This window comes from Callospermophilus lateralis, chromosome 1, assembly GCF_048772815.1.
Source record: "Callospermophilus lateralis isolate mCalLat2 chromosome 1, mCalLat2.hap1, whole genome shotgun sequence".
Lineage (NCBI taxonomy): Eukaryota > Metazoa > Chordata > Mammalia > Rodentia > Sciuridae > Callospermophilus > Callospermophilus lateralis.
This window is the reverse complement of record NC_135305.1, coordinates 156,848,884-156,866,654: the sequence shown is the minus strand read 5'-3', so window position 1 is coordinate 156,866,654 and position 17,771 is coordinate 156,848,884. Positions and strand designations below refer to the sequence as shown.

Genomic DNA, 17,771 nt, shown 5'->3' with positions numbered 1-17,771 from the left:
AGAAATCTACCCCATGTTATTTAAGGGAAAGAGGTTAAGGGCGTGAATATCAGGAGCTGGTGATCACTGGGGCCATGTTATAGGCTGCCTAACCCAGAGTCCTAGAAATGGAATTACTGGGTCAAAGGCTTATACAAATTTTAAATTTGCATAGATACTATTAAATTGCCATGTGAAGTTTGGGTCAGTCTTCATTCCTACCAAAATATAGGAGAATTCTTCTAAGTAGAGGATGTAATAAATCTTTAAAATGTCTGCAAATCTAATAGGTAAAAAAAATGGTATTATTGGATATTCTTTATTGTTGTGTATTCCTTATTAGTAGTGAGCTTGGGCATTTAAAAAATATATTTATTAGCATTTGGTTCTTGTATGAAGATAGTTGGCTTCTTAGCGGCTAGGGGTGTAACTCAGTAGTACAGCATTTTGCCTAGCACTTGCACAAGGCCCTTGGTTCATTCCCAGAACTGGTGGGGGGAAGGAGAGGAGGAAGAGAAGGAGTTGTATAACACCCCTCACCACCTCTCCCTCAACAATGAAAAAGTTCTCAAATGAACTTGGTTGGTGTTCCTGACATTTAGACATCAGTAAACACTGCTAAGCTAATGTCTAACATCAGGTTGACACCAAGATTGCATAAATTCTAAGAATTTCACTTTTATTTAACAACACTTCAATTTCAAAAGGAGAGAAGAACTTGTAATGAAATCTTTGGAAAAACAACCCAACTAAAAAATGGGCAAAGGATTTTAATAGACATTTCCCCAAAGAGGACATTCAAATGGCCAATACATAGGTAAAACAGATAAAAAGTCATTAGGAAAATGCAAATTAGACTTTAAATCTGTGTATTGTGTTACCTGTGAGTTATAGCTCAGGAAAGCTGTATTGAGCACTTGGGATATCCAGAGAGCCTTGAAAGCAACAGACAATTGGTTGTCCAGGAAAGTAACAAAACAAAAGAAAATACAGGCAGCAGGCTGCTTATCAAACTCCACCCCCTTAACTGGGCCTCCAGCATAGTTCACCCCAGCTGTATTTAAACAGCTTCATTTATGACTGTCTCCCTTTTCAGTCTGATCTCAGATCAACTAAAGGAATGTACTTCTATATGTCTATAAACACACACATAATATATGTGATGTGGTGTTTTTGTTCATGCTGCAGCTGTCAGATGTATTTTGCTATTCTCTTGGACTTCAAATGAAATTATAATTTAAAAATATACTAGACATAGGACAGTTGACATATAAGAAAGAAAACAGGCCTTTTGGGTACATCTTCTTAAGCGCAGGCTAATTATTAATTTCCAGATTAAAGATTCAAGTCCCAATTAACAAGGTTGTCTTTTTGTTTGTTTTCCAAGTGATGTTAAGACATTTCATTACATTTTATAGACTACTTGCTGAGGCGATTGTTCTTTTTACATCAAGTCAAGAGGAGGTCACCCTTGCTGTTACTCCACTGAATTTTTGCCTCAAGAGTTCTAGTGAGGATTCCATGGGTAAGGATAATATCTGTTGCCTTGCTTTGATGGATTCTCCTTCCTGGCTATCTTCATTGCTAGCCTTGCAGGGCATATTAATAGCATAATATATGTGTCTAAAAAGCAGTAAGATATAGAAAGATCATAATTTTTTTTAAGAGATCCAGGACATTTAACACAATACTGATTAAAATATTTGGTTTTGAAATTCAGGTTATTTTAAAATGAAGAGAATGGTTACTGAGGGAAATATATTTTCAGTTAAGATTTTAAGGTCTATTTCTTATCTTCTATCACCCTGTGTGTTTAAAAAGAAAAGCAAAGAGGTCAGCAATCCATAGAGATGATTTGTTGTTGTTGTTGTTGTTGTTACTGGGGATTGAATTCGGGGGCACTCAACCACTAAGCTATATTCCTAAACCTATTTTGTATTTTTTAAATTTAGAGACAGGGTCTCACTGAGTTGCTTAGTGCCTCGCTTTTGATGGGTCTGGCTTTGAACTCGCGATCCTCCTGCCTCAGCCTCCCAGCCGCAGGGATTACAGGCATGTGCCACCGCGCCCAGGCTCGTGGAGATGATCCTGACTAAGCAAGAAGAGACAGTAACTTTTAATTAGAAATGTTAATTACTCCATTTAGCACATACACGGGGCAAAAATGTGTGACCACTCCTCAAGTCAGCTGTTCCTAGCGTTTCCTGGCGGCGTGGGCCTCCTTACCTGGAGATGCGGCCGCGCCTCGGCCTCGGGTCTTCAACAATGGGGCGCCCGCCTGCGGTGGGGTTTTGACCGTGAGTGAAAACCCGCGGGGTCTTGACCCTAGATCTTTTGTTTTCGGTGATGTTAAGGGAGGAACCGTATCATTTTAAGGGGAAAAGCCAGCAGAACCAGGCTTCCATGGGGTCGGTGTGTGCCAGGGTGGGTCCTAGAGCTGCCGCTGCGAATTCATTGATCTTCCCAACAACTTTGATGTGGCGCCGTGGCCGATCAGCCCACCTGGAAATGGAAATCACCAAGAGGCAGCCGGCACCAGGTAGGCGAGGCTTTGGAGCCCCAGCGCCAGGGAGACGTGCGCTAGTCCGGCGCGGGGCGCCGTTTGGGGGAGACATCGGCGACGATTTCCAGGGTTCAGGGTTTGTGCCCACTTCTCTGGGCTTTGCCCTCGGCGCCGGGTCTGCGGCTCGACCTGGCTACTTGCTCACGTGTGCCGGGACTGTTTGCAGAGACGGTGAAGGGCTCAAGACTGCCACCCCAGGAAGGCCAAAACTGTCAGAGCCGGGCATTCTGCGCAGGTGGAAGTCAGGGAGGGGCCCCTGGAAGCTTTAAAGAAAGCAGGTGGCATAACTGGGGCAAACCAGCTTATTGTTAAAGGTGAAAAACATGACCGGCAACTCAGGCCTTTCTTGTTCTATCTCAGTACTCTTATTGAAGTTGAAGCCCAGAGGAACTGTGGGACGGGCCTGGTGCTGCATGCGGTGGTAGTGGCCTGTGGTCCACAATCATACAGGCTTCAGAGAGCAGGCTCTCCCCCACTGTCTCAAATGCCTCCCTCAGGTCCCCCAGATTCTGATTTTAGCAGTTGGGAGTACATGATGTGGAAAACCCGTGCTGGGCTAGTGCCATCTCTGAATAGATGGCTATTTAGTAACCAGTGAGCACTGTCCCTCATAAGCAGCTTTCTAATGAGTAGTTATGGTACATCTCATTGTGTAATCTTATGGAACCTCCTCTATTTTGAAACACTGGGTGTGTGGGAGCCTTCCTGATTGAGATGAATGCATATTTAAGGTATTCGTGGGACCCTTTTAAAAATACATATGATTTAACCTTTGTTCTTACTATGTATATAATTCATGTTCATTGAAGAAAAAAAAAAGCACAAATAAAACAAGTCACCTGAAGTCCTGCTATCCAGAGATAGTTTGGTGTATCTTTTATACTTCAGTTAGAACAGCAGAAGATTGAATGAAGGTACTGATATACTAAGAAACTATTAAAGTCATGTTATGTGTGTGTGAATTTTATTCATCTCACATCACTTTATGTTAGAACTCTGGTATTTTTACATAAGCAGTTTATGTGAAATGTTCTTGTAGTAGTCTCTAAATTGTGGAAATCAGGAATGCAAGAGGAATATAAAATATACTGAATTTCTCTTTTGAACAAAGGTACTTACAAAGAGTACACAGATATTGTCAGGAGGGGAGGGGGAGGAGGAGGAAATGGGATGGGATTTGAGAAACAAACAAACAAGTGCCTTTTCCCTCCAAATTCATTCTTCTTCCTCTTCCTTCTCCTTCTTCCCCTTCTCCTCCTCCTTTTTTCTCCTCCTCCTCCTTTTTTCTCCTCCTCCTCCTTTTTTCTCCTCCTCCTTTTTTTCCTTCAGTACTGGGGATTGAACCCAGATGTGCTCTACCACTGACCTACATTCTCAGCCCTTTTTTACTTTTAATTTTTGGTACTGGGGATTTAACCCAGGGGCGTTTAATCACATCCAGCCCTTTTATTTTATTTTTTTAATTTAGAAACAGTTCTCATTAAGTTGCTTATGGCCTTGCTGGCTTGCTGAGGCTGACTTTGAATGCATCCTTCTGCTGCTCCCAAGCCGCTGAGATTACAGGCATGTGCCAACACACCTGGCTCAGCCCTTTTTATTTTATTTTGAGATGGGGTCCTGCTAAGTTGTTAGGCTTTCCTTGAACTTCTGATCCTTGATCCTCCTGCCTCAGACTGTCAAGTTGCTAAGATTACAGGTAGTTCCTCCAAATTCATCATGAATAATTTTTAAAAAGAGTTATTGAGTTATAACTTATATACTATATGAGTGATTCATTTAAAGAATACATTCATTTTTTATTCTATATGGATTTGTTCTCATTTCCTCCCAGCCCCAGCCCTAAGTGACAACTAATCTACTTTTTGTATCTATGGATTGCCTATCCTGGGACATTTTGTATGAAATATGGAATCAAACAACATGTGGCCTTTTGAGTCTGCCTTCTTTTATTTAGCACAATGTTTTTAAGGATGTTCCATGTTATAGTGTTTATCAGTACTTCGTTTTTAATTGCTGAATAATATTCTTTTCTATGGTTATGCCACATTTGATTTATTCATTCACCATTTGGTGGGCATTGTTTTTTTTTTTTTAACAAATTATACATTTCTGTGAAAACATGTGTTTTTTTAATATTTCTTTTTTACATGTAGATGGACACAACACAATGCCTTTATTTTTATGTGGTGCTGAGGATGGAACCTGGGTCCCACCCGTGCTAGTCGAGCACTCTACCGCTGAGCCATAATCCCAGCCCCTGATGGGCATTGTTTTAGTCAGTTTATTCTTTGCTGACAAGAAAAGACCTGACAAGAACAATGTAGAGGAGGAAATGTTTATTTGGCACATGATTTCAGAGGTTTCAGTCCATAGATCACCTATCCCAGAGCTCTGGGCCCAAGATGAGGCAAAACATCATGGCACAGAGAAGGAAAACACCTCTGCCACAAAAAAGCAGAGGGAGAGCTCCACTCACTAAGGGAAAATAAAAACCCCAAAGATGCACCCCCAGTGATCTGCTTATTTCAGCCACACCCTACCTGCCTATGGTTACCACCCAGTTAATCCATATCAGTGGACGATGCCCTGATTAGGTCAAGACTCTCATAACTTAATCATCTCACCTATGACCTTTCTTGTATTAACTCACACATGAGCTTTTGGGAGAAGCCTCATTGCTAAACCATGAAAGACATTTTTATTGTTTCATATGAATAAGGCTCTTAGGAATAGAGCTAACATGAACATTCATCTACAAGATTTTTTGTGATTATGTGTTTTTATTTATCTGGGTATATAGTTAGGAGTGAAATTGCTGAGTCTTATAGTAATGTCATATTTAATATTTTGAAAACCTGCCATATTGTTTTTCAATAATGAGTGCTCTATTGTACATCCCACCAGCCACATGTGGGGTCTGATTTCTCATATCCTTGACAATACTTGTTATTGTCTGTCTTTTGGATTACAGCCAGCCTAGTGGGTGGGAGGTAGTGCCTCATTCTGGGTTTTATTTGCATTTCTCTAATTACTAATGATGTTGAGTATCTTTTCATGTATTTATTGGTCATTTCTTCTTTGGAAAAAAAGTCTGTTCAAATCCCTTGTTCATTTTTTTTTTTTTAATTTGGATTGTCTTTTGATTATTCTGTATGCTAGCTCATTATATATAGATTTGCAAATAGTTCCTCCAATTTTGTGGGGGTTTTTTTACTTTTCTTCTTTCTTTTTGGTTTTTTTGTACCAAGGATTGAACTTGGGGCACTTGGCCACTGAGCCACATCCCCAGCCGTGTTTTGTATTTTATTTAGAGATAGGGTATCACTGAATTGCTTGGCGCCTCACCATTGCTGAGGCTGGCTTTGAATTCGCAGTCCTCCTGTCTTAGCCTCCCAAGTTGCTGGGATTACAGGTGTGCACCACTGTTCCTGGCTGTTTTTTACTTTCTTGATGGAATATTTTGAAGCACAAAAGTCTTAATTTTTTTTTTTTTTTTTTTTTTTGTGGTTCTGGGGATTGAACCCAGGGCCTTGTACATGCAAGGCAAACACTCTACCAACTGACCTATATCCCCAGCCCAAAAGTCTTAAAATTTTTTTAAACTTTATCTATCACTTTTTTAAATTGTTGATAGATCTTTATTTTATTAATTTGTTTATATGTGGTGCTGAAGATCGAACCCAGTGCCTCACACATGTCAGACAAGAGTGCTACTGCTGAGCCACAGCCCAGCCCTCTATCACTTTTTTTTTTAAAGTTGTTGATGGACTTTTATTTATTTGTATGTGATGCTGAGAATCGAATCTAGTGCCTCATGCATGCTAGGCAAGCGCTCTATCACTGAGCCACAACCGCAGCCCCCCTCTATCACTTAAAAAAAATTTTTTTTTAGTAGTTGATGGACCTTCATTTACTCATTTATTTATATGCAGTGCTAAGAATTGAACCCAGTGCCTCTCACAGGTGAGGCAAGTGCTTTACCACTGAGTCACGACCCCAGCCCAAAAGTCCTAATTTTTTAAAAATTTTTTTAGTTATAGGTGGACACAATATCTTTATTTTATCTTTATGTGGTATTGAGGATCTAATCCAGTGCCTCATGCATGCGAGGTGAGCACTCTCCCTCTGAGCCATAAATTCAGCCCCACAAAAGTCTTAAATTTTGATGGAGCCAACTCATCTATTTTCTTTCATTGCATGATTTTTGGTACATCATTCAATTTTTGGGGTGGGTTACCAGCGATTGAACCCAGGGGCACTCAACCACTAAGCCACATCCCCAGCCCTATTTTGTATTTTATTTAGAGACAGGGTCTCACTGAATTGCTTAGTGCCTCGTGGTTGTTGAGGCTAGCTTTGAACTTGTGATCCTCCTGCCTCAGCCTCCTGAGCTGCTGGGATTACAGACATGTACCACCATGCTCAGCCATCATTCAATTTTTAAATCATACAAGAATATATAATAGAGGGAATAATACATAAATCCTTGATTATCTTGAAATGTACATGTAAAATTCCAAACATCAGGGTGTGCTATAATACATTGTTGAACTAAGTCAAATCATCTTTTTTTGAATAGATGACATAAGATATGTCTGGAAGCTGGGCTCGGTGGTGCACGCTGTAAACCTGTTTTTTACTTTCTTGATGGAATTGGAGGCTGAGGCAGGAGGATTGAGATTTCAAAGCCAGCTTGAGCAACTCAGTAAGGCCCTAGGCAATTCGGCAAGACCCTGTCTCTAAATACAGAAAGGACTGAGGATGTGGCTCAGTGGTTAAGCGCCTCTGGGTTCAATCCCCTGTACCAAAAAAAAAAAAAAAAAAGAAGAAGAAGAAGAAGAAGAAGAAGAAGAAGAAGATATGACCAGACACCATGGCACATGCCTGTAATCCCAGAAACTTGGGAAGTTGAGGCAAGAGGATCACAAGTTTGAGGCCAGCCTCAGCAGCTTAACAAGGCCCTAAGCAATTCAGAAAAGGGCTGTGGACTTAGCTCAATGGTAAAGCCCTCCTTGGTTTCAGTTCTCAGTATAAAAAAAAAAAGTAAGATGTGAAGTTTGTTTCTGTTTAAAGGAACATAAAATTTAAAAATTGTAGGGTATGTTATTTAGAATTATCTTTAAATATGAGTGGCAGAAAATAAAATAATAGTGGTTGATAATGATTATTCCATGTTCATCAAAGCACCAGGCTTTTTTTGTATTGTTCCTTTGCCATCTTTAGGACTATGAGCTCTGCCTCATGGTCCACATGAATATTCATAGGAGCATTACTCATAATAGCCACAGAATGGAAGCCAAATGTTTTCAACTCATGAATGAATAAAGAAACTGTGATCTCTCCATACAACTGAACATCATTTATCCATAAAAAGGAATGAAGTCTGGGTGGAGGCTACCGTGTGGATGAATCTTGAGAAACATTGTGCTGAGTGAAAGAAACCAGACACCAAAGGCCACATATTAAATGAGTCCACATATAGGAAATATCCAGAATAGCTAAATCCAGAGAACAGAAAATAGATTAATGGTTGCCAGTGGTTGGGAGGAGAATGGGGAACGAGGGCTATCAGATGGTGGATGGGGCTGGAATCATCTGAAGATGTGAAGAAGGTGCACTCACGTGGCTTCTGGTGGATGCTGGGAGCTCAGCAGGGCCCGTGACCATGCACCCTGGATTTCATATGGCCTGGTAGCTGAGTTACAAGAGTCAGTATTGCACAGACAGGAAGAAGAGACTGCCAGTCTCTTAAGGTCTGGACACAGAATCCAGTGCAGGTCTCTTTGCCATATCCTTTTGGTCAAAGCACTCTGGATCCTACCCTGATTCAAGGGGAAGGGATGTAGACATAGAACCCACTTCTCAAGGAATGTCAAAGAATTTGTGACTTTTTTTTTTTTTTACCTATCCTTTATATTTTCACATTAAAATTTAATAAATGCCTCTGGGACTCATTTTATTCTTTATTTTTTTCTGTGACATTAAACAGATTTGACAAATTCTGTGTACAGTGAGATGTCTTTTGGCCCAGATGAGTTTGACTTCTTTCAGATTGGGTTGGATACAGAAATAACATTTTGCTTCAAAGAATTGAAGGTAAACAAATATTTGTGTCAAATTCAAATTCAGGTTTTTACTGGTATTTTTCATAAAGATTTAAAGTTTTTTTTTTATTTTCTTCCTCAGGGAATGCTGATGTTTTCAGAAGCTATCCATGTTCCTATATCCATTCATTTTGATTTTCCTGGAAAGTAGGTCCTTGGGAACTTTTCTGAGTTTCACTCTTTTGTGATAATAAAACCCTTTGAATCATGGTGAAATTAATTCACACCCCAGGATTTCCTTAACTTTACTAGCTTCATGTATCGAAGTAAAGTTTTGAAAGATGCCAAATGGCATTTTTAAATTGAAACTTGATTGAGAAAGATACTTGTTTTTGCAGAGTGAAACATTTATAAATTTGATATGCTGCTGAATAAATTGCCTAATTAGAAAACCATATATGGCTTAAGCAAGTTAAAATCCCTATGAAACTATGAGACTTTATATATTTCAGAGCAAAAATTTGTGGGGCTGGGGCTGGAACCCAAGGTCTCACACATGAGGCCAGTGCTGGACCACTGAGCTACATCCTCAACCGCTCCAAACTAAAATTTTAAATGGGATTGGGTTGAGATGTATTTATGAAATTGAATTTAATGATTTCTAAGGGATCTTTCAGCTCTTAGGACTGTGGTTATTTGAGATTATTAAAGATTCCCACATGAAAGGATAGCTACTATTTCTTTTTATTCCATAATTATCATCTTTAATGCATTCTTTTTTTCCAAATCATTTTATCTTTAATAACCTGGCAATAATTCAAAATATGAAAAACGTGTTCCCTTTAAAGAGGATGCCACCATGATGGCCTCATACAAGCATGATCAAAGGCAATCGGAGGAGACTGGATTCCAAAGGGCATGGGTGGTTGGGTTACGGATTCTTCGAAACAGAGCAGGTGACAGACGAAACATGAAATTTAAGGGACCCTCAGAGAACAGGGCGCGGTTGCTGAGTCATGAGCACCTTGCTGAGTCATGAGCACCTTGAACCGTTTCTTGATGGTGATTCGGTGTCGCGAATATTTGTCGTCTGGGGAGAACCGAGCAGGATGGGCTGAGTAGGTCTGTTGTCCCATAGGGTCAAATTTCTTCAGTGTGTAGACTTGATCTCCTTGCTCATTGAGATAATACTGGAGAAACATGACCATGTTTAAACCTGAGGCTCCAAGTCTTTAATGCATTCTTAATGACCACCAGAAAATAAATGTTATTTTTGCTCTGACTCTGCCCTTTTAGACCAATGGCTTTGAGTATTGATGACATGCTACTGGAAGCTAACTTTATTTTGGCTACCTTGGCTGATGACCCAAGTCAGGCATCTTCGCCACAATCACTGTGTCTGTCGCAGACACGAAAAAGGTAAATCTATGTTTTAAATTTGTTATTGGTTGGGGAAAGCCATGCCATCTTATTCTGAAATAATTCAGTGGCATTCACTTAGGAAACAAGTGGGGAGTAAAACATTAGGTCAGAAATTTTGTCCCAATCTAGAAGAGCTAGAGTAACACCAAATCCTAATGTTGAAACTTCACCAATGTTGTATCAGATATTTGTTTTTTTCTCTTCTGATCAGAACTTAACAGGGCTATCTGATTTATCTTTGTTATCATTCAAAACTCATTTTCAATTTTCAGTGTCAAGTTTTGCAGGAAAGTATGTTATTCATTACATAAAACTCTTCTTTCTCAGATACAGGGATAACCATTTATCTTTTTTCTATTTTTCTTTTCCTTAATAACATTTTGGTGGGAGGCATAATTTGTTGTAAAGTCACACAAAGTTATAGTAGAAATTTTGGAAAATACATAAAAGTACAAACAAGAAAATAGGGGCTGGGGTTGTGGCTCAGCGGTGGAGCGCTCACCTGGGATGTGCGAGGCCCAGGGTTTGAACCTCAGCACCACATAAAAATAAATAAATAAAAAAAATAAAGGTATTGTGTCCAACTACAACTGAAAAATAAATATTAAAAAAGAAGAATAAAATAGAATTCACCCATAATTGCCCCACTCAGAAATAGCTACTATTAACATTTTAGCTCACTGAATTTTCTTTCAGACTCCCCCCACCCCCATATACTTGTATTTTAAAACAAGATTGGGCTGGGCACATAGTGAGTTCCTGTAATCTCAGAAACTAGGGACACGAAGGCAGGTGGATCAGAAGTTTCAGCAGCTTTGACAACTTTATAAGGATTAAACAACGTAAAGAATTAAAAATTAAAAAGGGCTGGGCACGTACGTGGCTCAGTGGTAAAGCACTCCTGGGTTCAATCCCTGGTACCAAAAATAAAAAAGGAGTGGGATCATGTAATGTGTTGTTTTGTATTCTGGTTTTTCTCCATAAAATATATTGTGAATATGTGTGTTCCAGCATCATTGATTATGACTTGAAAATATAGGTTTTATTTATATTTTTAAGTTTGCATCTGCACTGAACATGTACAGCTTTTTTTTTTTTTTTTTTAGTTGTAGATGGACATCATACCTTTATTTTATTTATTTATTTTTATGTGGTGCTGAGGATAGAACCCATAACCTCACTGTGCTTGGCAAGCACTTGACCACTGAGCCACAACCCCAGGCCCAAAACATAGGTTTTCATGACCTCATGATGTTTCATTCTACAGATTTCTAATAATTTATTTAACTTTTTTCTCACTTGATCCTGTTAACATATAATATGAAGTCAAAGGAGTTTCTAAATGATCATATACATAAATGGTAGGTTTCAACAATTAATTCTGTATTATCTAAGTACATCCTCTAAATCAACACTATCATTGTCATTCACATTATTCCATTAGTTATATAAAATATATATTTCCCCAATGACTGAGGAGGCTGAGACAGGAGGATTGCAAATTCAAAGCCAGCCTCAGCAATTTAGCAAGGACCTAAGCAACTTAGTGAGACCCTGTCTCTAAATATAAAAAATAAAAAGGGCTGGGGATGTGGCTCAGTGGTTAAGTACTCCTGGTACTTAAATACCCCTGGTTAAGTATCCCTGGTACTCCTCAAAAAAAAAAAAAGTGTATATATATATATATATATATATATATATATATATATATATATATATATATTTATTTATTTCAAAGAAATAGCTCATTTAATCCCTGTTAACCTCTCAGGTCAGATATGATACGGTCAAATTCGAAGGCTGATAAAAGTGGAACCAGCCAGACTCCAGAGTGTATCTCGAGAAAATCAGCACCCAAGAGGCTTTATCCTAGGGAAGCTGCCACCAAAAACTCTGCAGGGAAAAACTGTGGCAGCCCTCAAAGGAAGAAAGCAAGTGGAGACAACATCTTTGAAGTACCTGAAAGCATTGTGAGCGACACAGAGGAAGGGCCAGGCTCTCCATACCTCAAGAAGGTAAGAGGAAAAAGGTGGACTGACTGACACTCAGTCAAGAAGTGTCAGCACCAGTCTCCCTGGGCACCCTGTGCCCCAACCCACCTCAGCCTCTTGTGAATTATTTATTTTTTCTTTCTTTTTTTTTTTTGTGTGTGTGGTGCTGGAGATTGAACCCAAGGCCTCATGCATGCTAGGCAAGCTCTGTACCCTTGAGCTACCCCCGGCCCCTGTGTTGTTTTATTATTTTTTGTTAGAGGAGGTGTGAAGCTAGTCTCCGATGAGAAAAATCTGATTTATAAACTATCAATACAAATAGTTACATTTCTCAGTAATTTCTAACAAAGCATATTCTAAGTAGAGATGTGGGCATTTGTTTTCAAGAATAAATTAGGATCATCTATAGTATGCTCTATTTTAATTCCAACAACATGCTAAAGTCATAGAAGTAATTTTTTTGGTCACACTGTGCTTACTTTTTCACAGGCAACAACACAAAATCATTTTCCTGGGACTTCAGGACCCTGAAATTCACCAAAATTTCCAGTTTCCTCAGTAGGGACAGTGATGTTTAGAATTGCAAGCTCCGTGACACCCATTTCAGCTCTCTTAAATTCTCCACTTTTAAGGGGAGTTGTTGGCTTCCACATGGCAAGGACGAGGCCACGCTGCGCTCCGCCTGGCCTGCTGAGGGCCTGGCCGGCCCTGGGGCCCTTTCCCCTCCGCCCTGGTTTTGCACGGTGTGCTGGGACACTTGCTTCAAACCTTAGGTGGACAATGAGTGGTTCAGAGCCCTGGCTCTAGAGTTCAAATTCCTGCATTCAAATTTCTCTTGCCACTCATCAGCTGTACAATTTGGGCAAGTTACTGATATTTGCCTCAATTTCTTTGTCAGAAAAATGGAGATAATTATATCCGTTAAATGGATCTTTGAAAAACGCACTCACAGACATACCTGGCGTGTCAGTGCTCCGCAAATGTTCGTTACTACTCTCTAGCACTCTCCTGCTTTTAGGCTCTTGGTCATTCCACTTCCCCCTCACATTGCGGTGGAACTCCTTGGAATGGCATTCAGGGACTTTCCCTGGGGAACTTAATATACACAGTCTTCACCTGGCTTCCCATTCTTCTCTCCGCCCCAAACAGAGCAGGCGTGTGCGCGGGCAGCAGATAGGCTGCTTCTCTAGCAATCCGGTGTCTGGCTGAGCAAGCTGTGTGGACAGTGGCCTCAGGATGAACCTCTGCTTGGCGCTCGGCGTCTGCCATGCACACTGAAAACAGGTTTGTGAACCTGACAAGGCCAGAGCCATGTGATGCCTATATTTCCATCACTATGTGGCCCATCCTACTACTTGGCTTATTTAACATTTTATTTTAAAGTAATTTCAGACTTTTGGAAAGTTGCAAAAATAGCATAAGAATTTCTATATGCCCCCCCCTCCTCCCCCCTCCACTGGGGATTGAATTTATGGGCGCTTAATCACAGAGCCACATCTCCAGCCCCTTTTTATTTTTTATTTCTAGACAGGGTCTTAGTTGCTCAGAGCTTCTCTAAGTTGCTGGGGCTGGCTCCTGCCACCATACCTGGCTTTGTATTAAGTTCATCAGGGGTTGGAATCTATCTCTGGACTTTTTGTTCTGCTAATCTTGGCCTCTGCATGTGTCAGGGCAACACTGCATTATGACAGCTTCCAGGTGTGTTTTCATGGCTGATGGGTTAGTATCCCTTTGTGGATTGTGTCAGTTTTTTCCTGTTTTCAATTTGTTTTTAGTTTAGTTTTGTTTTGTTAATACTTATATTTTAGTTTTGGGTGGATACAATATCTTTATTTTTATGTGGTGCTGAGGATCGAACCCAGTGCCTCACGTGTGCTAGGTAAGCACTCTGTCACTTGAGCCCCAGCCCCAGCCTCTCAATTTGTTTTTAATTTAAGCTTTGATATCAATTTACCAGATCCATAAAAAAGGGTGTTTTTTTTGCTTTTTTTTTTTTAGTATTTTTTTATGTCTTAATTTACTCTGCTAGGTAGACTGTGAGTTCATCAAGGGCAGACCTGAGTCTACTCATTTCTCTCTTTCTAGTGCATTGCCAGTAGTGTGGACACCTTCAACCCTGGTTTGGGATATCCTAAGAAAGTTTTTAAAACCTCTCTGGTGGTCTCACAAAATTCCAGATGGTTCACCGTGTGTGTGTGTGTGTGTGTGTGTGTGTGTGTGTGTGTGTGCATGCACATATATGCTAACTGTGCTACTTTGGAAAAGGGGATTTTCAAAATTAGCTATAACAGAGTTCTATATCCTAAATAATGACCAGTGGCTTCTTCAATGTAGGGAGTTATATACAGTTCTCAGGGGCAGTAACATAGGGAACACACATACACACACACACACACACATATAACATTTAGACATACTTTTAATTCTTTTCTTGTCCAGTTCACATGGGATTTGAGGCTACTGTCTGGCTGCATGGACGCTGTCAAGTTTTCTCACTGAAAGACATGGGGAAGTCTCCATTATCCAGCCATGTGAGATTTAAAGGCCAAAGAGAAGAGAGATAGAAAATAGCACTTACCCTAAGCCAATGGCAAATTCAGGCAGCTCTCAAAAACCAAAGTCCACCTAAGCTTCCCGGTCTCATGGGGCACCATGAACGTCCCTGAGGGATATGTGCATACGATGATACACATTCAACAGTCCTTGGTCAAGGCTTTGAGATTGTGTCTGCAGTTATGGCGAAAGCCAGTGTGTTAGTTTCCTATGCTCCTTCCACAGATTTATTGAACCCAGGGCCTTGTGCATGAGAGGCAAGCACTCTACTAGCTGAGGTGTATCCCCAGCCCTGAATTTCCACAAATTTTGTGCCATGAAAACAACACAAAGGTATCATCCTACAGTTCTGAAGGTCCAAGTCTGAAATGGCTCACTGGCTAAGGTCAAGGTGTCAGCAGAACTGACGTTCAGGAGAATTGGGAGTCTGTTTCTTACCTTTTCCAGCTTCTAGAGGCCACTGTACTCTTCTCTCATGGTCCCCTTCCATCTTTCTGGCCAGCGCTGGCTCGTTATGTCTTTTCCTATTGCTCACTCGAACCCTCTCCATCCTCTTTCCACCCTTAAGGATCTTTGTGCTCACCTTGGGCCCCCCAGCTGGTTCAGCCAGCTGTTCGCAACCCTGGCTCCATCTGTAACCTTTGTTCCCCTTGGCCACGTGACATAACACCTTTACAGGTTCGTGGGCTTAGTCCACAGGGGCACTGTGTGGTCTATCATGCCACCAGCCCTGCCAAGCTGCTTTTTTTTTTTTTTTTAATCCAAAGTGTCCTTTCTTTATTGTAATCACTCATTATTAAGGTGTATTTGTGATTGAATTTCAAAGTATAAGCCATTTGTACACATTGTACATTTGCTTATAGGGCAGGTGGGCTTAGCTGATATTTTAATAGTAAGTACAGTCTGAAAAGTATCAGGCTGCAGCAGTACAAACAGGATCCTAATTAATTGGCTCCTGGCTGGCCTCTGTCACAGACATCAGTCCATACTGACCCTTATTAAGCTGGAGTTTTCTATGTGGAGTGAGGAGCCCAAACTGCTGTCAGAACTGCCACCTTACAGAGCATCCCCATCTTCTGATACAAAATTGAAGATGACCCAAGAATGGGGCTTATTCATTCATTCATGCTGCTCCCATGGACTTCCACCAGTGTTTCCTGCAGGCAGGTGTCCTGGAGAGCACGTGAGGGAAACTGGTCAGCAAAATAAAAAAGGTTCCCAAACTTGTTTAGAGACTAAAGAGGGTATAAGGTATAGGGACTAAATTCAGATATAAAAGTCATGTGACTAAAAATAGGGAAGTTTTTAAAAGCTGTGGTAAGTTCAATGAAAAGTTCAGGGTGCTTTGAGATTTAAGGTGCTAAACAGCCTACTCCAGGAGACCAGGGGGGTCTTCAGTTTGAAACTCGTGCTTAAGCTGAGCTAGAAGGGATAAGGAAGTGAGTTTGGGGGGGCAGGTGCAAAGGCCCTGCAGTTGGAGGGGCATTCTGGTTTTAAGAAACTGACACCTGAGTTCTGCAGCTGGGAGCAGATTGCCAGAGGCAGACAATGCATTGCTCAAGGGGAAGCTACATGAGGGCCAGCTTATGCTGGAAGAGTCCTGTGGACTTTGTGTAAACAGCCTTATAAGTACCTTGGTATTTGAAGTCTTTGAAGGGATTTAACAGTTGATGGTGTTGAATGTTTACAAGAGAACTTTAGCCATGTGAAAAATGGGGTGTGGTAAGGCAAGAAAGTTACAGCCTCTGAGTTGGTCACTCCTTAGATGAGGGGTGGAGGCAGTGGTGAAGTGAGACAGCTAACTTAGGAGGTAACACTCTTGACATGGGTTGGTTAGAAGGGGTAAGGAAAAAGGGAGAGATCGGGGTGATTTAGGTTTTGAGGACCTGGTTCAAGACTTGAGTATGGGGCTGGGGATATAGCTCAGTTGGTGGAGCGCTTGCCTAGCATGCACAAGACCCTGGGTTCAATCCCCAGCCCCACAAAAAAAAAAAAAAAAAAAAAAAAGACTTGAGTATGGCAACTGGTGACACCAAGCAGGCAGTAGGATGACTGAAGTTCAATCTTGGAGTCTCCCTGGCACACAGATGGTAATTTCAAGAGGACGGTCCACACTTAAGGTCCTGGTTCTTAACCAGGGGCGGCTTCCTCCCCCAGGGGACCTGGGGTAAAGTCTGGGGCCATTTGGATGATACAATTTGGGAAGGGGGTGCTACTGGCATCTAGTGGGGAAAGGCCAGCAGCACTGCCCAGCATCTCCCAATACAGGACAGCCCACAACAGTCATCAGGTCCCAAATGCCAGCTGTGCTAAGTTTGAAAGTGAGCCCTGGTTCAAGGTTGGGTAGAAGAGGGTGAGCCTGCTGAGCGGCCCCCGAGGTAGGGTAGGGACTGCACTGGAAGGCAGTGTGAGGGACGACCTGAGTGGATGAAGGCAAAAAATAGCCTCCAACTTTAAGGATGTGGCCATTTTCATTGATCACATCTGAAGCTTGTGAAGTGGTGGGGTCAGAAGCTTTCTAGACAGGGCTAAAGAGCAGGAAAATGAGAAGAGATGGCTCAGTTCACACAGCCAGCATAGGGTCTGGCTCAGCCTGGAGTTCTGATGGCTTCAGGGGAAGTCAGCAGCAGAACTCTGCCCCAGCTGAAGGTCATCTTGGGCCTCTGAAGTTAGGGAAGGGTCTGGTTTTAGGACCACACTGGCAGCGTTCTGCAAGGGCTGTCACCTTGAGCATTAATTGGGCAAACTTTCACTTTGGAATAAAGTGCAGTTTTTTTTTTCTCCCTAGTTTTCTTGCATGTTCTTTGGAGCTGTTTCTTCTGACCAGCAAGAACACTTCAACTGCCCTTTGGACAGTCTGGCGATAGCAAGTGACAGTGACGAGGATGTGATTAATGGCACTGTCTCCACATCTAAAGCTCAGTGATAGCCTCGCCTTAAGCCCCAGTCTTCATGCCTAGTGTACAACAGATATGGGAGTGCATCAAGATGTCTTGAAACAGTTTTGTGACTAGTAGTCCAGTATTTTGTATTTGTGAACATTTTGGAGTTTGGGACTCTCAGAAACTGCAAAAAGTTATGCAGGTTTTCCAAATAACATCACTTTTGTCCATTGAAAAAAAATTCTGATTTTTGAAGTAGCCCTTAGAAAAAAATAATCATTCCCTCACTTTGGAGTCTTTTTGTATTTTGTAAAAGATTTGATTTCATAGCCTTCAA

The 17,771-nt window shown here is 41.1% G+C and overlaps 1 protein-coding gene across 1 annotated transcript in view; it reads left to right on the top strand.

The window, feature by feature from the left end:
• Rad9b (RAD9 checkpoint clamp component B) overlaps window positions 1-17,478 on the top strand; it is a 31,931-nt gene extending 14,453 nt beyond the window's left edge. The window contains exons 6-11 of the mRNA XM_076855587.2: window positions 1,398-1,504; window positions 8,532-8,638; window positions 8,729-8,793; window positions 9,883-10,005; window positions 11,780-12,023; window positions 17,341-17,478. Coding sequence (XP_076711702.2) covers window positions 1,398-1,504; window positions 8,532-8,638; window positions 8,729-8,793; window positions 9,883-10,005; window positions 11,780-12,023; window positions 17,341-17,478 — 784 coding nt within the window. The remainder of the gene's footprint in view (window positions 1-1,397; window positions 1,505-8,531; window positions 8,639-8,728; window positions 8,794-9,882; window positions 10,006-11,779; window positions 12,024-17,340) is intronic.
• Window positions 17,479-17,771: the final 293 nt, after the last annotated feature.